The sequence below is a fragment of the Rhinopithecus roxellana genome, chromosome 9 (assembly GCF_007565055.1).
Source record: "Rhinopithecus roxellana isolate Shanxi Qingling chromosome 9, ASM756505v1, whole genome shotgun sequence".
In the NCBI taxonomy this organism is placed as follows: Eukaryota; Metazoa; Chordata; class Mammalia; order Primates; family Cercopithecidae; genus Rhinopithecus; species Rhinopithecus roxellana.
This window is the reverse complement of record NC_044557.1, coordinates 41362144-41384170: the sequence shown is the minus strand read 5'-3', so window position 1 is coordinate 41384170 and position 22027 is coordinate 41362144. Positions and strand designations below refer to the sequence as shown.

At 41.6% G+C, this 22027-nt stretch overlaps 1 protein-coding gene across 1 annotated transcript in view; it reads left to right on the top strand.

The window, feature by feature from the left end:
* The window catches only part of CSMD1 (CUB and Sushi multiple domains 1), a 2044058-nt gene that overhangs the window by 1304751 nt on the left and 717280 nt on the right, over positions 1 to 22027 (top strand). Inside the window, exon 7 of the mRNA XM_030937494.1 lies at positions 7872 to 7949. Within this exon, the coding sequence (XP_030793354.1) occupies positions 7872 to 7949 (78 nt within the window). The remainder of the gene's footprint in view (positions 1 to 7871; positions 7950 to 22027) is intronic.

The window sequence follows — 22027 nt, the reverse complement described above, 5'->3', positions numbered from 1 at the left end:
TGAATTAGAAGGAATACAAACAGGGTGAAGTTCTGGAAGCAAAGGGCAGAAAGTGATTTCAGGAGAAAGTGACTGATGGTTTCAGAGTGAACAGGAGGATGGACATTCGACCAAACGATTTAGCAACAGAGAAATTACAGCTGATGAGATTTAAGAGAGAATGGGAAGAGATGTAAAGAGAACCGTTCATCTGAGAGTTTTCCTTCCTCATGTCCACAGGGAGTACGGTCTGCAGCAGCTGCAGAGGAATGTGGAGGGAAAGATTCCTGTCTGTCTGCAGGCCATGTGCCTTTTAAAACGTTGTTTGCAGGCTGGGCACAGTGGCTCATGCCTGTAATTCCAGCACTTGGGGAGGCCAAGGTGGGAGGATCACTTGAGATCAGGAGTTTGAGACCAGTTTGGCCAACATGGTGAAACCCTGTCTCTACTAAAAATACAAAAATTAGCTGGTGGTGGGCGTCTGTAGTCCCAGCTACTCGGGAGGCCAAGGCAGGAGAATAACTTGAACCCAGGAGATGGAGGTTGCAGTGAGCCCAGATTGTGCCACTGCACTCCATCCTGGATGACAGAGTGAGACTCTTTCTCAAAATAAATAAATAAAAATAAAAATAATAATAATTGCTTGCTTTGTCTTAGTTTATAAAGACGGGAAATGGAACAACACATTTTTATAATTGGGTTAGTCATACAGAAAAGAAAAAGATGATCATGCAGAAGAGGAAAAAAATGACAGAACCATGTTTTCAAGGTGATGAACTTTAGGACAGACACGGAGGCTCAGGTTTTAGACTGCAAAATGGTCCCATCCTTCAGGAAAATAGCCACGGTAGGGACATAGCTCCTACTGATGTTTACAGTGTGTCAGCGCAAATCACACATTAACAATAATTAGCAGAGAATAGGAAATTGGCTCAACGCTTACTTAGAAATTTAATGGGTCTTAGATTGTTTAACTAGAGAGGTACTTTGATGAAAAATTGGCAAAAAAAATAATAAAACGTGTGTTTAAAATATAAGGTGATTTGAATTTTGATGACTCTTCCTCAATGTAAAACACAATAAAATCTAATGAAGAAATGTTAAAATTTGGAGGGGAAGGGGATTATGTAATTGTATTTATTAATGAATAAATTAAACATTTTGAAAGCAATTCTAAATTCTAATATTTGAAAATAATTTATTATAGTGTAAACGCTCCTAGAAAAAACAGAATCCTAGCGTAAGTTAAACAATGTAAACGCCTGAAATTTCTCCAGGTGTATTGTGTTCAAAACACATTTCACTTAAAAATAAAAATTGATAAAGCTGTGAGATAATTCAAGAAAAGTTTAATTTTCATTTTGCAATCATAAACTAGACCAAAAATGTTCCAAATAACCAATGAGCCATTAAAAATATTCTTTTTGTTGTTGTTATTTTGAGAGACTAAAGGGTCTCACTCTGTCGCCCAGGCTGGAATGCAGTGGCACCATCTCAGCTCACTGCAACCTCTGCCTACTGGGTTCAAGCAATTCTCATGCCTCAACCTCCCGAGTAGCTGGGACTACAGTCGCATTCCACCATGCCTGGCTGGGGCTAATTTGTGTGTGTGTGTGTGTGTGTGGGAGTGGGGGGGTGGGTAGAGATGGGGTTTTGCCATGTTGGCCAGGCTGCTCTTGAACTCCTGACTTCAGGCGATCCCCTGCCTCAGCCTCCCAAAGTGCTGGGATTACACATGTGAACCCCCAAGCCTGTCAAAAAACTCTAAATATACTGTTTTCTCAAATGTAAGTTAATAAATATAATGAAATTGGAAATTCCATTTGCTCTGATACTATAAAAAGAAAAGGTAGATGTAAAAGAATAGTAGCTTATGCAATGTGATTGCTTACTTCTCAAATTTAATAGAAATCTATTGATTAAATAATTGAAAGACAAATTAAATGAGAACAATAGTATATCTGACAGTGGGAGCTCAATAGATTCATTTATATATTATATATGGAGCTTATTATATATGTATATAATATGTAATATGTTATCAAATTTATAAATATGTATAGGCCAGGTGCGGTGGCTCACGCCTGTAATCCCAGCACTTTGGGAGGCCGAGACGGGCCGATCACAAGGTCAGGAGATCGAGACCATCCTGGCTAACACGGTGAAACCCCGCTCTACTAAAAAAATACAAAAAATTAGCCGGGCGAGGTGGCGGCGCCTGTGGTCCCAGCTACTCGGGAGGCTGAGGCAGGAGAATGGCGTAAACCCGGGAGGCGGAGCTTGTAGTGAGCTGAGATCCGGCCACTGCACTCCAGCCTGGGCAACAGAGCAAGACTCCATCTCAAAAAATAATAATAATAAAATAAAATAAATATGTATAAACTTATATGTCATATACTTATATTTTACACATTTATATATACACAATTATATACATATGAGTGTATGTGTATATCTATCTGTCTGTCTGCATCGTGAGCCCTTGCAATTCTAAGGATTTACAAGGATTTCAGTATTATTGCTACCAATAGTAGTAAATATTCTTTTGGTGCAGTACTTAAATAAAACTTGTTGCCTAGGAGAGGCATTGATAAAATTACAGTAAACCTGCGAGTTAATGAAAAGTCCAAGACACAAGATTCATATTTTTCACCCATTTCTCCCAAACCCTGAATTCTTCAAATTTGGAAGTAGCTGGTCTCTAAACACAAAACAATTTCCTCTATGATTTGTGAGGATTTGCAATGGCATCTCTCCTCGTATTCAGTATGTTACATTTGTTTGAAAGAATTCTGCATCTTATTCATTTGTTTGGGGTTATCTGAGCTCACTTTTATAGCTAAAGCTTCTTTTAGACACTGAGTCAGATTATCAAATGCAGGAAGATACAGGTGTATTAAGAGCAGAAGATAGGACTTGGTTTCCTAAGAGAGGTCTCAGAAGTTCAGTGGATCTTGAGGAAGGTGGACGTCTGGCTGTGGGGGATGGGGCAGCAGGATGACAAGGAGGGATAGGGAGCAGGCTGAGCTTTCCAAGGGGCTACAAAGGAGGGCAGGACGCTCCAGCTAGAGAGGACAGAGAAAGAAGTGGTGTCAGGTGGAAGTAGCTGTATTCACTTCTTACATTATTGTCACTTTAAAAACAATAATAATAATCCACTGTCATTCCAATATAGTATCGGTTTCCTCACATTTTCAAACAACCTACAGAAAGTGCGTTTTAACCTAACCACTGAGAGATTATAGTGAAGGCAACTGATGTGGAAGAAAAAAGAAAAAACAAACTAAAGTGAAGGAAACAACAAAATTAATGTGTCCCTTAGGTATATTTATTGTTGTGTTTTTCTATTTTTCAGCCCTTAAACTAAAAATATTTTCCCCAGAATTTACCTTCCTAAATGTTGCTATCAGAAAAGAGATTCATCATATCTATTTCAAGTTTTTGTTTGTGGTTTTGGGGAATTTTTTTTTAACCTCACATCCTTCTTGGTTTGCGATGAGAAAACCTAAAGTCAACTCTCAGCAACTTTGAAGCACACAATACATTGTTATTAACTACGGTCACCATGAGGTACCAGGGATCTCTTCGACTTATTTCTTCTGTCAAACTGAAATTGTCCATCTTTTGACCAACATCTCCCCAGTTCCCCCAGCCCTTGCCCCCGGAGACAACAATCTATTTGAAATTGTTGAATCTGAATGACTAAGGAATCACCTTAGCCAAGAGAGACCAGGGAATGTGAGACTAACTTTGGCGTGTATTGAAGTTATCTTCCACACAATCAAACAAAACAAAAACTCATATGAAAACTAGATAACTGTACTGACAAAATAAAGCTAAAAGGGCCAAGCTCAGCTCCAAAGATTGTGATTTAGCAGGTCTGAGATTAGACACAGAAACTATCTTTTTTTTATCAATCACGAAATATTTTTATCATTCATTCCAAGATCTGAGAATGAACGACTGAACAGATTAATTCAGGGGAAAGAACAGACTATTGCAGAGATTTCCCATAGGTGACTTATCTTTCTCCTGCATTCCTGAAGCTCTAGGTTTCTTACTCTCTCTCTCTTTCTGTCTCTCCTATTTCTTTGCAAATGAAAATCTCTCTGCTCAGCTCTGAGGGGAGCTGGAGGGAGGAGGGGGAGGAGGAAGGGTATAGAAGGAAGAAAAGAGGACGTGTGGGGAGAAGTGTCCAGACACCTGGTGGACCCAGGACGCATAAGTCACCTTCCCTTTTTGTGCAACATTGCCAAGATTAGCGGAGCTGTCCAATAAGAGAACGTAGTAACTTGAAACAAATTGTAACTCAGGGGAGCAGATAATTTACAGCAGTATAACAGCATCTTATTGAAAAATAATACATAAATACATATATTCCCTGGTAGAGATGTAGCTTTACAAAGCATCAAAACACTCATTTGCAAAAGTATGAAATTTATTAGCTCATTCAACTCTCAGATAGGTCCTGTCTATTCACATACTGTGATTGTCCCCGAGAGACTACTCAGATTTTCTGTTGAGATTCTGAGCGAACGGAGCTCTGTTTGTCTTATCTGTTTAGGGTGGGTGACATTTGCTTTGAGTTCTATGCTCTTTATTATTTCCCATTGATTCTCTTGTTTGTTATTTATTGTGCATTCATTTCCTCTCTCCTGAGTAACTTCAAGATAGTTATTTCAGCACAAGAAAGTGAGGACGATGCATTTGCCATTTTGGATGAAAACGATCCCTGGGAGAGCTTGCAGGCGACATCTGAGTGTGCCACCAAGATAACTGCAGAAGCAGAAGCAGATTCCCCATCTCATGTTCCCTTTCCTGTGTTATTTGTCACCACAACACGGAGATGAGGATGAAAAAATACATGAAGAGGCAGAAGAGAAGAGGAGGAAGACGCCGGGCGCCATGGTTGCACCACAGCACGTCCCTCTCTGAGAGGTCCTTAGTGCAGGATGTTCATGACCCAGCGCCCTTTGGATGGCGTTGGCCCTGGGCTGGACATTGTGAGCCTGGAAGAGGTGACTGTCTGTCTCTGGGCTTTCTCTGAAAGGGACTGAGGATGGGCAGCAACCCTCTGGCCAGCCCTTCCTTGGAGGGAGATCTGGGTGGCCCACCTCCTTGTCTTCCACAAGTGTCAACGCCAGGATTCCTGTGGTCCAATCATGGCTCTGATGACAACAGTTTGTTTGAACCATGTAACCACGTTGGACTTATTTCTTCAGTCCTACGCCACACTGTTGGGAAGAACTCCTCAACGTTTATATATTCCTTCCAGTCTCTCACTTCTCCTTCTTACCCTTGTAAAATACCCAGGAAAAGTACTTGTCTTCGTCTTTTGGGGAAAATATTGCTATAGGAAATATAGCAAATCTTTGCCATAGAAAAATATCTTAGACTTGGCAGTTTATATGTAATAGAAATGTGTTTCTCACCACTCTCAATACTGGGAAGTACAAGGTCAAGGCTTGATACAGAAGCACAGCTGGCAGCATTGCTTCTAGCTCTCACCTTCTTCCTTCCAGGCAGACCAGCTCCTGCAGCCCCTGCCCTCCTGTCTCCATGCCCCCCAGCCAGTAGCCCATGTGGAAGGGTTTGGAGTTTGGGACTGGAAGATCTGAGTTCAAATTCTGCATAGTCTTCCCTGTGCACCTGTGAGCCTTGCTTCCTGATATGAGCAGGCGGCATCATAATTCCTATCTCAGATGGCTGTTAGAAGGATGGAGGATGCTTCCTGAAGTGAAAAATACTGTACAATGTTGCTGCAAAGAAGATTACACATGGGATCAGGAACTCTGAGAGGCAGAGCCTGAGAGACATGGTCTCTAGGTGCATAGGAATACATAGGGGCTGAGCAGAGGGAGACCAGAGAGGAAGCAAGTGCTTAGTGACATCAGTGAGGGAAGACAAGTCCCAAAGGACAACTGTCCACCTAAGCCCAGCCCTCCAAATGTCAGTGATTTGAAAAGAGTAACAATCACTGCCACACACAGTCAGCTATTGAGTTGGCTGGGCTCAGGACACCAGACTAAAGACGGTGCATGGATCATCTCCAGCCTTATACAGTCTTGGCATCCTGGCATCGTATTTAGTCAGAGTTCTCCAGAGAAACAAAGCCAGTTGGTCATGTGTATGTGTGTGTGCCTGTGTGTGTGTAGATATATTTATTTATACAGTTGACCTCTTGAACAACATGGGTTTCAACTGCATGGATCCACTTACCTTCAGATTCTGTTCAATGAATATACTGAAGCATTTTTTGGAAATTCGTAACAATTAAAAAAAAACTAGCAGACAACCCTTATAGCCTAAAAACAAAACAAAACAAAATCCGAAAAAGGTGTGTCATGAATGCGTAAAATATACGTAGATACGAGTCTATGTGTTAAGTAACTGTTTATGTTATCGGTAAGGCATCTGGTCAACAGTAGGCTCTTTTCAGTTAGGTTTTTGGGGGAGTCAAAAGATATACTCAGGTTTCCAGCTGTGTGTGGTGGTGGGGGGGTGGTCAGTGGTCAGTGCCCCAACCCTTGTATGCTTCAGAGCTCCCCTGTATATACTTGATATTAATCTCCTTACACGCAGGTGTGTACACACACACGCACACACACACATTTACTATAAGAATTTACTATAAGGAACTGACTCACATGATTATGGAGTTGACAAGACCGAAGACCTGCAAGGGGTGAGTCAGCAAGCTGGAGACCAGGAAAGCCAGTGTTTTAGCTCCAGTCGGAAGGCAGAAAAAAAAAAATGCTGTCCAATTTAAAGCCCACCAGGCAGGAGGAAGTCTTGCCCCCTCTGGGGCAGGGTCTTCAGCTGATTGGACCAGACCCACCCACATTGGGGAGAGCCATCTGCTTTCCTCAGTCAGCTGATTCAAATGTTAATATCATCTGCTGACATTCTCACAGACACACCCAGAATCTCGTGTGGTCCAATGTCTGAGCACCCTGTGGTGCAGTCAGGTTCACACAGAAAACTGACCCTCACACCTATTTACACATAGAGTCACAGGCTCAGAGGCAAGTCACTCACCCAGGTCAAAAAGATTTGCAGCCGATCTGCCTGCTGGCGGCTGCTGTAGGTCCAGTCTCATATGGGGACCTCAGAGATGTTTCCACTGGGCACTTAGTAAAGCCAAGTGTGGGATTGCTTAGACTATCATAACATTTTGTATTTTATAATCACAGGATGGATCCCCCATTTTTTTCCATAAATGACAAAAAAACTTCTTAAAATGTTTAATGCAGGACCTAGTACATCAAGAAATATATTTAATACTTAGAATTATGATGCTAGAAACCAGGATCCTATGTGCCTTTTGCACAGCCTGGAGAGTGTCTGGAGGGACTGGCGGCGTCTAGCAATTTATCTACAGCACGTAGAGCATGCCTTTCCTCTACTTGCTTCCCATCCATACAGATTCACTAAACTTTAAGTGACTAAATGAATATATGAATACATGAATGAGCAACTGGCCTTTTTATCTAAACTTTTTCATGAGTATAGCAAATTTAGAGAACTCTGTAATCAGGGTGCATACATCAAGTGAGTGATCTGCCTGAACGCTTTGGGGAATGATAATGATTTGTGGAATCTGCCACTCCTCATGGTCAATAGGATTGGATGTGTAAAGTCAATGGCAGCATGTATTATTTTTGGCTTCTCACACGGGATCTTGTCAGATGTGATCTTGCTGCTTGATAGCCTCGCATTAATTATTTACAAGCTCTTGGAAGTCATTGGCTTGGTATCATTCACCGCTTAGAACATTTCCCATTTTCAAGGGTTGGTGGAAAGCAATTCTGACCGGAAATGCTGTGTGGATACAACCTTGTTTTATGGTCTCCAGGTCTTACCTACTAATGGCCCGGTTTTGTTTCTTCCAGTGAAAAAGGCGATTGAGTTGAAGTCGAGAGGAGTCAAGATGCTGCCCAGCAAGGACGGAAGCCATAAAAACTCTGTCCGTGAGTCCCTTTCCTTTCTATATGAGGATTGATGCACCAGTATAAGGGGGAGCGGAGGAGAGAATGGAGCAGTTAAGGAGAAGCGTTCCCACCCACCGCCTTCCCCACATTGTCTCTTCCTTCTTTTCTACATCCAAGAATATTTTCTGGGAGAAAGAATATGTCACTAACTTCACTTTGTTAGGGAGGAATGTCCTTCTGCTTCTAACTCCTAACCATGTCTCACATCTGCCCTGATCACTGTCTGAGACTGGACCTTCCAGATGGCTCTCTTAAGTAAATGTGACACAGTCAGGCATTTTTATAGCAGTCTCTCTCCGTCCTAGCACACCCCACACACACCAGACCAGACTGATCTCTGGGAATGAGAAGTCTGTTCTTGTCTTTTGTCTATTAAAATGTTACTGACGATTCACTGCCTGGAGAGTAAAGTAACTTTTGGGCGATATCTGCGTCCTTCCAAAGAGAAAAGAAGATCTGCAGACATATCTTGCTGATGACTTTTGCATATGCCCAGCATCTGGTAGACACCAGATCAATAGCTGTGGGAGGAATGAAGGTGTCTGCCACACTTGCTATTTTGGTGCCTTGTCCTCGATGCCCCTCATCATCACTCAGCCATAGGAACCCCTGGCCATGCCTGGACTGGGTCATGGTGCTTCTCTGCCACAAGGGCCCTTTGTCCTTTAGCTGAAAGCTGACAACCTGTGTGCTTGTTGGAGACTGACCGTGCAGACCCTTCTTTCTCTGCAGGTGCAGTCAACTCTCCCCTGGTTTTGCTCCCCCCATGCCCTTACACATGTCATAACAGTTACTGGGTACCAGCTTCACTGAGGGCTTGCTTTTCTTACAAACAAGAGATGATTACCCTCTACTGAGATACCAAGTGGGCTGACTTCCCGCAGCGGCCCTTTTCTGCTCACACTGTTTCTGGGACTTTCTACCCATTGGGTTGTGTTTTCTATGCTTCCCTAGCAATCTTTTCATGTGATGTTTCTAGCCTAGTTCCGTGGGTGCACCTGTTTTCACGCGATGTTTCTAGCCTTGCTCCGTGGGTGCACCTGTTTTCATGTGATGTTTCCAGACTTGCTCCGTGGGTGCACCTGTTTTCACGTGATGTTTCTAGCCTTGCTCCGTGGGTGCACCTGTTTTCATGTGATGTTTCCAGACTTGCTCCGTGGGTGCACCTGTTTTCACGTGATGTTTCTAGCCTAGCTCCGTGGGTGCACCTGTTTCCACATGATGTTTCCAGCCTTGCTTCGTGGGTGCACCTGTTTTCACGTGATGTTTCTAGCCTAGCTCCGTGGGTGCACCTGTTTTCACGTGATGCTTCCAGCCTTGCTCCGTGGGTGCACCTGTTTTCATGTGATGTTTCCAGCCTAGCTCCGTGGGTGCACCTGTTTTCATGTGATGTTTCCAGCCTTGCTCCGTGGGTGCACCTGTTTTCATGTGATGTTTCCAGCCTAGCTCCGTGGGTGCACCTGTTTTCATGTGATGTTTCCAGCCTAGCTCCGTGGGTGCACCTGTTTTCATGTGATGTTTCCAGCCTAGCTCCGTGGGTGCACCTGTTTTCATGTGATGTTTCTAGCCTAGCTCCGTGGGTGCACCTGTTTTCATGTGATGTTTCCAGCCTAGCTCCGTGGGTGCACCTGTTTTCATGTGATGTTCCTAGCCTTGCTCCTTGGGTGCACCTGTTCCTGGTGTTTTGCATCTGTGCATGTTGTTTTTCCATTGCCTGGCTGTTAGTGGAAGGGCTGGGGTGGACATCTGAACCCCCTCAGGTCAACCAATTCTCTTTACATCTGTATGCTACAGCAGGCTTCTCCATGAGGTTTTATAAGCAACAAATATTCTGCTATCACTAATAAATAAAAATAAACAATCAAAATCTTTTGAAAACGACACTATAGATTGACCTACGTCTTCATCACTTTAGGTTTCCTGACAATTGTTTGTGTGACAATAATCCATAGTCTGTGCTCAGTTCGGAGCAGGTTGGGAGGACAGAGAGATAAACCTGTACCCTGGCCCTCAGAGGCAGGCAGGAGCCACCACACTCTGACTGCCACTCTGGCCCTTAGATCTCTCCGTCTTCCAAAAAAAAAAAAAAAAAAAAAAATCAATCTGTAAATGTTTGCATGGCACTTTTTATTGAATAGTCACAGCCAGTCACCCTTTAATGAAATTAGACTGGAAAAGGATGGGAAAACTGAAGGGAGAAAAACTGAGAAACAGTCGAAGGCATAAAGGTTTTTTTTTTAAAAATAAAAATTTTTAACATTTTAATATTGTTAGCTTTTAGTGTAGAATGTTCTGTAGAGGGAGATTAGTATTTACAATATTTTGAAAATGATTTTTATGATAAAACCCTGCACAAATGATCTAAAGTTCAATGTAGAACAACATATCCGGCCAAATTCTTATATTAAATCAATATCAGGTTGGATATCTGATCAACTGGGCCCCAGATTTTTCTGTTATTGCAACATTTAGGCAGAGCTTTTTTTCTTTTTTAATAAGGAGACTATCTCTTCTGTCCTCATCTGAACACAAATTGACATATGCATAATGACTCATTTGGTATTAGAAAGCATTCTGTCCTTTCTTTTAACAGTATTAAAGTACATTTTTTTTGGTCAGACATGGGAATTAATCATTAGAGAAAATGAGGAATGGAAATTGTGAGCCTTCTAAGACAAGGAAGGTAATCAATGGTAATGTGTCATTCCAGAGAAAGGTATAACAGAGAAAATGAAATTGTTTCACTGATGAAAGGACGTAGGGTTTGAAGCGAGAGAGGCAAGGATTCCATCGCCGTGCAAGCATGTGCCTTATTCAAGTTCAAATGTCACCGCTTACAAAATTATTAATAAACTAGTAATCCTTTTCATAGGGTTGTCACTCAGATAAACCAAGAGGTGTGTAAACTGCCTGTTCCAGAGTGTGGCATGCAGTGGGCATTCTGTACGTCTTTGGGGCCTTCAATATGGAAATGGAGGGAAGTGAACCACATGGGGTGAAAGGCAGGGGGGCCAGGCCAGGCCACGTTCCAGCACGTTATGCATGCCTTAGGAGTTCCCGCCGTGAGCCCCGTTTTCTCTTCAGCTCCTCATGAGCCCCTTGCCATCTGTAGCAGGCTGAGTGTGAAGGTGCTTTACGTTCTTGATGCCCATGGTGACACTGGCTGCCCAGATGCCTGTTGCTGATGTGAAGATTTTATCTTCTGTCTATAGGGAGTGAAGGGTTGGTGCCTTCAATGGAGGCCTCATTTCTTTTCAAACCATTCCATTAACTTGAGTCTCTCCACTTCTGCTTCACCCCAAGATCTGGGTTCCTCTGGGAGACCACAGCTCTTGAAATTCTAGAGATTAGATCCCAGCACACAAACCTCTCTTGCAGAAGTGATAGAATTGTTTCCCCAACTAAGAGTTTTGTTGCAGATATGACAAAAGCTTTATGGAAAATGTCCAGCTCAGGGTCTGCAGGCACTGTTAGCTCTTGTTCCACACCCCCCTCTGTTTTCTTCCATCTTAGTATTTTTTATTCTGTAAGCTGGACATTGTTGTTTGTTTATGATCATTCTTCTTCATGAGATTCCTCCGGGAGTAAAAGAAGTGACAGCAGCGGCCAGGGAATTATCTGTGCATTGTAGAATGTGAGGCTGTCCTTGTTAAGTTTTCATCCAGTGCTGTCTTCACTAAAGCCAGGCAGGGGTGGACACTGCTAGCAGCTCCTGTATTCTGCCCATAGGAAGCACGAGGGCATGGATGGGAGGCTGGCCTGCCTCCTGCAGTCCCCTCAAGCTGTCTCTGCTCCCAGGCACAAAGATCAGAGGTCCCAGCTCTTTGCAAAGGGTGACCTTATGCGTTCATCTCCATCTGGATTTCAGCACCAACTTTTGCCCCTTGTTGCCTCCAGCCTAGAAAGCAGCCACGGCTCAGTGGTGACTGCTTCCCACACCACTTCCGTGTCCCTGGTGGTGTCTGAAGATTCACCCTTTTGTAAACAGAGCCTTTGAAAGTAGCCCTGTCTTACTGGGTTCTTCTCCAAATGACATCTGTTTCCTGATGGGACCCTGTCATGGTGATAGAAAATGTTCAAGGTTTTGATGAATTAAAGAGGGCAAGTTCTACCCAAAGTTCTAGATGTTAAAAAATAAAAATAAAAACAAACACTGGGCAAAGCAAGAAATCCATGCCCTCAGACTATATCAGATCCACCCAAAGTCCGGTTCATTATTACCCTCACCCCTGTTCACTGTCGGGGCATCAGTAAGAGTTCAGGAAGGGCAGAAAGAGAGAGAGAGAGATGACGGCAGGGCATGGGAGAATTTCCCTGACAGCCTCAGGAAACTTGCAATTTGATAATTAAACAGATCAAGGTCACTGGTTGGATTGTCTAAGGCGTTTTCCAAGCTTGTTGTCTCATGACCAAGAAAATTAAGGGGCATGGTTACAAAGGGTGAGGTCGGAGTGAAAGTTTAATAAGCGAGGGAAGAAAGCTCTTCGCAAGGGAGAGGGGTCCCGAATGGGTTGCTGCTTTTACAGCTGAATTCAGAAGTTCTTATGAGAAACTCCTCATCTCTGTTGAGTAACTTTTCTAATCTGTAAATCTGTCTGCATAACTACCCCTTATTTGTGTAGTTGTGGGTATGTTCCTAGGCAAGTACAAAGCACCACTTCTCTTGTTTGTATAACTGTGGGTTTGTTTCAGGGAAGCCCCCCTCCTCCCTGTGTGAGTTCTCATGGAGCCCACTCTGTATATGCCTGAAAAAAGGGGGGAAACTTTTTCCTAGGAGCTCGCTAATCACACAAAGAACAGAAGGCTTCTGTGCTGAATCCTGCCAGCTCATCTGTGCAGGTACAGCCTGAGTTTTCCCAGGCTGCTCTATTTTTGCCTGTAGCTGTGATTTTTCAGGCTGGCTGCTTCTCCAAGGACCAGCCTTCACTGTCTAGCTGACTGATTTTTCCTTCTGCCACAGTGATGGAGGACTGCTCTAATTACAAAACTTAAGAGAATTAAGTTTTTTGTTTTTGTTTTTGTTTTTTGAGATGGAATTTCGTTCTGACACCCAGGCTGGAGTGCAGTGGCGTGATCTCAGCTCACTGAATCCTCCACCTCCTGGGTTCAAGCAATTCTCCTGCTTCAGCCTCCCAGACAGCGGGGACTACAGGTGCGCACCACCATGCCTGGCTAATTTTTTGTATTTTCAGTAGAGACAGGGTTTCACCATGTTGGCCAGGCTGGTCTCGAACTCCTGATGTCAGGTGATCTTCCTGCCTTGGCTTTCTCAAGTGCTGGGATTACAGGCGTGAGCCACTGCACCCAGCTGAGAGTTAAGTTTATACAGATATGTAATACCTGGCAGTAGATTTAAAACTAACTCCTGCTTGTTTCACTTGAAAGACGAAAAGTGCCTGTGTTTGGAAATCACGCACATCCCACAGGCTGGTCTCTTCCTCTGCTTCTTCCTGCTGGGCCAGTGACATTTTTCTCCCAGACCTGCCTACCTTGATTGTACCTTTAGTTCAAGATGAGCCCCTTGAGGGTTTGGGGTTTTCCCATCCATGACCACAGATATCACACACCATACCTCCTCATCCCCTGACAGCCCAAGCTACCAGTCCATAGAGAGTACCTACTGATGAATGAATGAATGAATGAATGAATGAATGAATGAATGAAAAGACAGAAAGGAATATCTGTGCCTTGGAACAAAAGCCCTATAGATTCGTTCAGTTATGCCTCCTAATCTGATGAGTCTTTTGTGAATTTTACTTTGGGAACCCAAGTTCCTCAGCTTCTTTACACAGCCTTGCTTTCAACCCTCTGTTATTCATTTCATCACGAACATGCACAAAACCTAACCACATAGTGCAGCGCGACTGGCGTCTTTAGAGATATTTCAACTCTTCTGTGCGGTGAGGGTGTCTCTCCACATTAAGTGTAGAATGAGAAGATTTAAAATTTCCTTTTTCACCAGCTTGTAATCAATAATGTTTGAAGAAAATCCCAAAGATATTAAGATAGTCATTAATATCTTAAATGTCTAAGTATTTTATAATTAGGTGCTTTACATGCTATAAATTTTGAATTATTTTAATCTTGGAAAAAATGCACTATAAATGGGCAACATTATGTGTCAAAAAGGGCATCTGGAATACACTGAGTGAGCACCCATCCCCCATGGAATACACTGAGTGAGCACCCATTCCCCATGGAATACACTGAGTGAGCACCCATCCCCCATCTTCTTTCTCAGCCCGAGTGATGGTGAACTGCTCTTTATTCTGAGAGTAGATTCTTTCAATGCCAAAGAAATTACTAAACTGACACTGTATATATTGGTTTGTTGTTGAGACAGAGTCTCGTTCCATCACCCAGGCTGGAGTGTGGTGCAATCTCAGCTAACTGCAACCTCCACCTCCCGGGTTCAAGCGATTTTCATGCCTCAGCCTCCTGAGTAGCTGGGACTACGGGCATGCGCCACCGGTCCTGGTTAATTTTTTTATTTTTAGTAGACATGAGGTTTCACCATGTTGGACAAGCTGGTCTCGAACTCCTGACCTCAGGTGATTTGCCCGCCCCGGCCTCCCAAAGTGCTGGGATTACAGGCGTGAGCCACCGTACCTGGCCAACACTCTCTATTTTTTAATGATGGTAACAGTACATGTTATTTCTTCTTCTCTTCTTCTGAGCATTCTCCTTGGCAGAAACCAGTTTTGGCAGCCCTCAATGTGAGGATTACTAAAGTAAATAACCTATGGGTGCCCTTCTAACTCCAAAATATATACACCTGTAGGAATGAACATAAACAAAGCATTGGTTGTTATTTTTGAACTAGAGATTCTTCCCCATGTAAAGTTAAAGACAAATGACCAATTCGATCTTGATTTGTGGTAGCTCACTCAGATAAGCTGATGGCACGTGCTGTGTACAGAGGAGCATTGCAGTTACAACAGTTTACAGCCATGCAGGGTAGGGCAGTTAATACAGAACCTTTATTTAATAAAAAGCTGATTTTCTAAAAAATGTGGAGAATTGAGCAGGATAATGCATTGCCTTTATGCCCCTGGGAAAAATAACAACAGAACATTATAAAATGCCCCTGGAATTCTCCTGCATTCAACCGTAAACTGTTCACTTCCTTGCCCTTTGTTTCTATTGGACAATCAATGTTTTCTTACCTTGAAAAGAAAAAAAAAAATGACCTGAAGCAAAACAGAATGATATTCATCCCAAGTTTCCAAAGAGACAGTTCAGTTCATGAAAGCGATTGGTCGAATCTTGTCCTTCATAATGACATACAGTGGTTCCATCTCCCTCTGGCTTTTCTTGTGGCTCAGGCATAATTTGGAGGGGGAGATCTTCAAACTTGTAGCTCTGTTTTTAGAATGCTACATAAAGTGATGTCTCAATTACTGTATACACTTAATGATGTAAAGAATAACTGTAGAATGTTTGGATTGTCTTTTTTCAATGCCCTGACTGGTCAAACCATTTTCCGAAATACACTTTAGAAAATAATTTTCCATTTGTATTTATCCACTTATCATTATAATAGTAATATTCATAGTTGTAGTTGTCTTCTTTGGAATAATTTATGAACAAATAAAATATACTAGTGGGTAATCTTCTCTTCATTGTTAAATTCCAATGTGCTAAAAAAAAAAAAAAAACTAAGGTTTAATCTTATATTCTGAAGAGTCTCTTGCTCTCATGTTAGCCTCTGAGTTTAGCATCGTAACCGCCAGCAGCAGGTTCAGTTCAGCCCAGGGACAGACTTCAGCACCTGTCCTCTCTCTTTGGGACCTGTGGAAGCTGAGAGAAAGGAAAAGAGAAGCCATGAATTCTCATGAATAGAGCTACCATGAGAAATAAAGAGAGAAGGAAACCAGCTCACTCATGTTCATCTTCAGAAAGTTGTCCCAAGATGGTCCAATTCCAGAATGATCTGAGGCAAATTACGTGGCTTAGCCTGGATTTCTCTTCTGCAGGCCAGAACTTTCTCTCCACGGGCTTACTTGGGTGTCACGTTGGTGTCTAACAGGCGTCTCTCTCACTCTTACCTTTCACAGAAGAAGCCTGTGACTTCCAACATTCAGTCCCTAGACCTTCATGCCACCCTTCTCTCCGGCCCCATGGTGAGCCCTGACCGTCGCCCAACATGTCCCAAGCCTTTCTTGTTACCTCCAAACCACCATTGCCTCTCACTCATATCATCTCATCATCCTCTGCCTCTCGCTGCCCTGACAAAGTCCCACCCTGCAACCAGAGGTATCTAGGTGAAATATCAGTAGAACCACATTCTTCCTCTGCTCCAGACCCTCCAAGTTTTCCCATCACAGGCAGAATGAGTCCAAATTCCTCACGAAGACCCAAAGACCTCCTTTTCTCCCACCCTCGCATCCTGGTCCTCTTGGTTTCTGGGCTGTTTCTTAAGGAAACTGGACACAAAACCACCTGATGGTCTTTGCTCTCCTCTTTCCTCCACCTGAAATACTGTTTCAAAGAAGCCCCATCACATCCTCCCTCCCTCACACCGTTTCTTAAAATTCACTTTCTCTGGCAGCTGTCACTGATCACCCTACCTAAATATCATGTATCTTGAGCATCCACAACTTCTCCCACCCAAGTACTAACCAGACCTGACCCTGCTTAGGTTCCAAGATCAGGTGCGTTCAGGGTGGCGTGGCCATTGACTTGAGCATCCACAACGTCTGTCTTCCTCCGATACTTGCTCTGTTTTCGTGTTCTTTAACTTATCATAACATATCATATATATCATACATATAAGTGTGTGTTTACTTGTACGTGTATCATAAACACACACATAAAGTAACCCTCTTCATTTAATTTCCCTCACATCTCCAGGAGAATATAAACTAAACTTTACAAAGGCAGGTATATTTTCTTTTTTTTAACTTATTTTTTATATTTTTTCCATAAGTTATTGAGGTACAGGTGGTATATGGTTACATGAATAAGCTCTTTAGTGGTAATTTGTGAGATGTTGGTGCACCCATCACCCAAACAGTAGACGCTGCACCATATCTGTTGTCTTTTATCCCTCGTTCCCCTCCCACTCTTCCCCCAACTTCCCCAAAGCCCATTGTCTCGTTCTTATGAGGGCAAGCATATGTTCTACTTTGTTCTCTGATCTCTACTAAGAATTTTTAAGAGTCCCAGGTACACAACAGATGCTCAGTAAGTGTTGGTGAATCGAATAACCCAGGGATGTAGTTATGGGCCGGTGTGTCATGGGGGAAGAGGGTGCTCATGTATTTCTTCAATTAGATTTTTATATTTCACATCTTCACTCACGCGTTAAAGAGTCCCTTGTTGCAGAGCATCCAGAAGCTGTCGTAAAGAGGATCAGCATCTGTTCCTTCCCCGGGGGAAATTACAGTCTGGTGGTGTTTCAGATCTCCAGTACATATTTGTCACACAGAGTGCTGTCATACCGGTAGCAACATTTATTGATGATTGACTAAAAATGGAAACTCGCTATCTTTCAAAATATGAGTAGATCAACCCATGAAATGCAGAAATCCATAGAATTAGAGGATGGAAAGTCATAGGAAGGCAGGGCCATGTGAGGTGCCACCAAGTCCTCTGTAAAGTACCTCCTCTGTGGCTGAAATGTCTTAATTGTAGACTTTTGCTAGGCACTGGCTAAGAGAAAACTGTGCCCATTATCAAAATGGTATGTATTATATGGAAAAAAGGACAAATAATTAAATAATTCATCAATGTCAATAAAACACAGTGGTTTCAGAATCATGATACCCACAGCATGGAAGGAAACAGTACAATTATGAGAAATCATTCAAGTTTCTGTCACAAGGCGATAACAGCTGGTAGTAAAAACTAATTGTCAGTCTAAAATGTGTGCTTTAATCAGTCAGAACACACGCTATAATATACTAATTTTCCTCTGTCCCACTGCTGAAGGAGTTCATTTGTTACCGAGTCAATGGCTGAGACATGCTTGTTCTTAGGAAGGTCATTTGAAGAATTTTAGTGAAATGCATGCTGCCTTTCTGCAGAGTGCTTCCCTCAATCCAGAGCTGGAGGTGGGATGTGGGTGCAAGGAGGGTGGGAGGAAGGGAAGGGAGAATGGAGTGAGGACCTTCATCAGCCTGGATGCCTGACTTCGAACCCAGGATACCAGGGAACAGAAGGTGTGACATGTCCCCTAATCCTATCAATTGCAAATGATGCTTACGTAGTTTCAAGCTCAGAAACTTTATTTCAGAAATCATTTCCCACGGACATTTCCATCAGGCCATAATTTTCCAGATAACCAGATATATTTTCGCTCTATTAGTCCGCATATGGATAATCTTCTGTAATGAACATGATCCGCTTTACTCATCTATGAGAAACACATTTTGCTTCCCAATAATATTGTTAGGGATACCAGGCATGTTACTAGATTGCCGGAAATGCCTCTCATCATCAGGTCTTGCTTTTAGGGACATGAGTGTTGTATTAGCAACGTGCGATTTATCTGAATGGTAGTAGGCCAGAGTGATTTGTAACACTGCTGCCGAAAGAGGCATGCCTGCTAATCCGTGTGCCAGATTTCTAGCACTAAGTGCTGTAGATCCTGCTTTAAAGCAGATTTTGATGGTGGGAAAAATAATAGCCCCATTAACCTCTAACAGTAGTATAAAGGCTTAATAAAACAAGAAGGATAATTGCTCTAATCTACTTTACTCTATCATAAAATGTAACAATTTGGAGTTTTGCAATTGTTAAAGACCCGTGTGTTCTTAGCAAAGATCCATCTCCATATAACACGAATATGGTAGATTGTAAAAGTTGCTTCATCAGTCAGGTAAGTTAATTATGCTTGCAGTTTCTAAACAGGTCTTTGTCACTGCAGGAGCTAAGATATCTTTTCAAATGCTATGGAAAAGATTGCTGTGAAGGGGATTGATGTCTAGATACATTTGAGAACAGCATCACTGGTAACTAGAAGCCAAACAAGATTGTTCCTCAATTATTCATCATACCGTTTACATAATATAGTTTTTTAAATAACCAGAAAAAAGGATCTATTAAAATACATAAAACAATATATAGCCTGATTGGATTACAGATGGTCAAATTGAATCATAAACATAGAAGTAAAATGCTTTTCAAGTGGTTTCGGCCTACAATTAAAGAATACAATTGATTCGCTAAAGGGAGAAACTCACTTTGTGTAATGACTAGAGAGCGCATTCTTTTACCTCAAATAGTGAATGAGAAACCACCTAGAGATGAAGGTAGACCTAAAAAAAGAAGTATACACTTTTGCATTTCCAGCACTACTTTTGAGAAGTACAATGTGCCACATGAATTTTCATCAAATTTTATAGAAGAAAATAACTAAATAACTTTCTATTCCTATGTAATTGGATGAGAAAAACTCTGAACCTCTGGAGGATTATGAATTATTCATGTTCGGCACCCACACAGTCAAAACAATTCCGGCAACAGTCAGAAGAGGGAACTGCTATATTGTTGTACTAAAATCATCTTACAGGATGAAGTCTTTGTTAGTGAGTAACTTCAGTCAGAAACTTTAAAAACTAAACTAATTAATCATTGAGGCTTTCTTATCAATTAAATTAAAGAATTCCGTTTTATACACAAGGAAACTAAGTCAGCAAGGAAATTAATTAGCCTTGATATAAACATAACGAAGAGACCGAGAGTTAAATATCAAGATGAACTCAGATGATCAAGGGGAATTCCGAAAAAGTACGCATCTCTTAAGCCTTGTTTTATTTAAAACACATTTTAAAGGTGTAAGGAGGAAACCGAAAATGTTTTCAGAGCGCTTATAGAATTACAGAATCATGAAGCTGAAACTGACCGCCATTTTCCAGAGGGAAATCAGTTTTGCCCAAACTTGATAATTTAGCCTCACTGAATGAAGTTTCCAAAAAAAAAAAAAAGAAAGCCAATTTAGACTAAACGATGATTATGCTGATTATTGATGACTTAGCAATATTGGGCCTGAAATTATTCATGGCATCAGGAGAAGCCGCTGCCTTGCATCTGCCCTCAATGGAAGAGGAACGTGGCCACATTCACCAGAACCCACGACCTACTGGCTCCTGGGGCCGGTACAGTCTACAGTCCCAAACTCTGCAGTCCACGTGGCCCATATATAGAAGGCAAAGCAACTGATAACGTACTCTCTTTCATAAATCTATTTTCATGGGAGTTCAAATGAGCTGCACTAATGTAGAAATAAGAGAATTTAAAATATGGAAATACATTTTAATTCAAATGATAAGGAGTAGAAGAAGTATATTTTACAAATTTCTGTTGACCTTTTTTCAATATTCTTGGCCTCTACTTTCTAACTTGACCCTGTACTTTGGGGACACTTGGGTTTCCTTTACTGACTGTTGTCTCATCTGTAAAATGGAAGAGCTTCAGTGTGCAATCAGGGTTATATAATCATGACATTTGAATCTTCCAAAGTGCTCACTTTTTCCCCTGATCTGTCCAAATTAATTACCACACTAATCAGATTAAATTAGATTAATTGCAGCAAATGATTATATTGATTTGGTTGAGCACTTGTTTGGTCACGTCCCCCAGGTTCACTGCGTTTACATTATATTCACAGAGAAGAGATGCGATGAAGCAGTCCATGTAGTTTGTGTCAGAGAAGAAAAGTAAGTCATGTTTGAAGATATGTGAAAGTATACGGCAAGTCAAAGAGATCAGCCACGGTGAACACACTGGGTAATTAGTGACGTGCTTCGGAGATGGAAAGCACCATGTTTTGCAAGCACTACATATTCTTATTATTATTATTAGAACATTTGCGGGAAGTGCAATGTGACTGTCTAAATTGCCTGTTTTATGGTTTGAACTGTCCGTTTGAAAGGCATATGGAATAACATCAACCATGTGACATCCAATTCATTATCTGGGAAAAATCATGGCTTCAAGTGAGAATTCGAGGTAACTGATATGTAGGAAATGTCTCATTCCCTGTCCCCCTGTGAGAAAATCTTAACAGCTTTTTTTGTATGTGTGCAAATATACAAATGGTAGGTCTTCCACAAGTCACATTTCTGACCTTGGAAAAATCTATCCCGTATCTTCAAGCATAGTTTTTGGAAGGGCTGGTTTGTTATGTTCTTACAAAGATAGAAAATAATTAGAAGAACATCAAACGTGTTCAATGAATATATCTTGTAAAAATATAATGGTAATTTCTATGAAATGAAAAAAATGCCATTTTAAATTGGATAAGTGTTTGCTGGTTGATTTATAACCTAAATCCTGTTCATCATGTATTGAATATCCTCAGACTAGGATTTAACTGTCATCCTTCCTTCCAATCAAACTGCCATTTTACTAACTTTTAAATACAATTTGCTAGAACTTTTCTAATAATTATTTATAACATATTTAGACCTAAATTTTTTTTCTGGATGCTTTTGTGAAGCATATGAGCATTTTCCTCTAGTACTATCATCCTTCAAAATAATATTATTCTTTTATTTGCTGGAAAGCAATGAATAAATATTATATTATTGTTCTCTTCTGTGTCTGTGATAAACTCTAATTATCATAAGATACAGCCAGACTTGTATTTCTCATGATTTTATATTAATATTCAATCTATTAAGAAGATTAATTGGAATGTACCTAATAAAAGTGAGGTTTGGCATACAGGACACACTGAGTAATTATTATTTATTTTTTTTGTTACTTGGCATTTCTTATGGGAAATTAAGTATTTTTTGGTAAAGGGCATTAGCTTGCAAATTCTGCATTGCAGCACTATAATGTTAGATGGATTAATATCCTTGCCCATGTTCCAAAGTTTTCCAGCGTTTATTGCATCTATGAGATAAAACTGATTTTCAGACAGTGTCTTAAAAGTCCTTGGAGATACGTCCCCTGTGCTCCTGCAATATCCTCGTACTACGCTTTTTCAGTGACCACACACACACACACACACACACACACACACACACAGCCTCCAATTCTGTTGTGAATGTTCTTTCTGCCCTGTCACTTTTTCTCCTCCAAATTCCCTTCATGTCTTCAGCTAA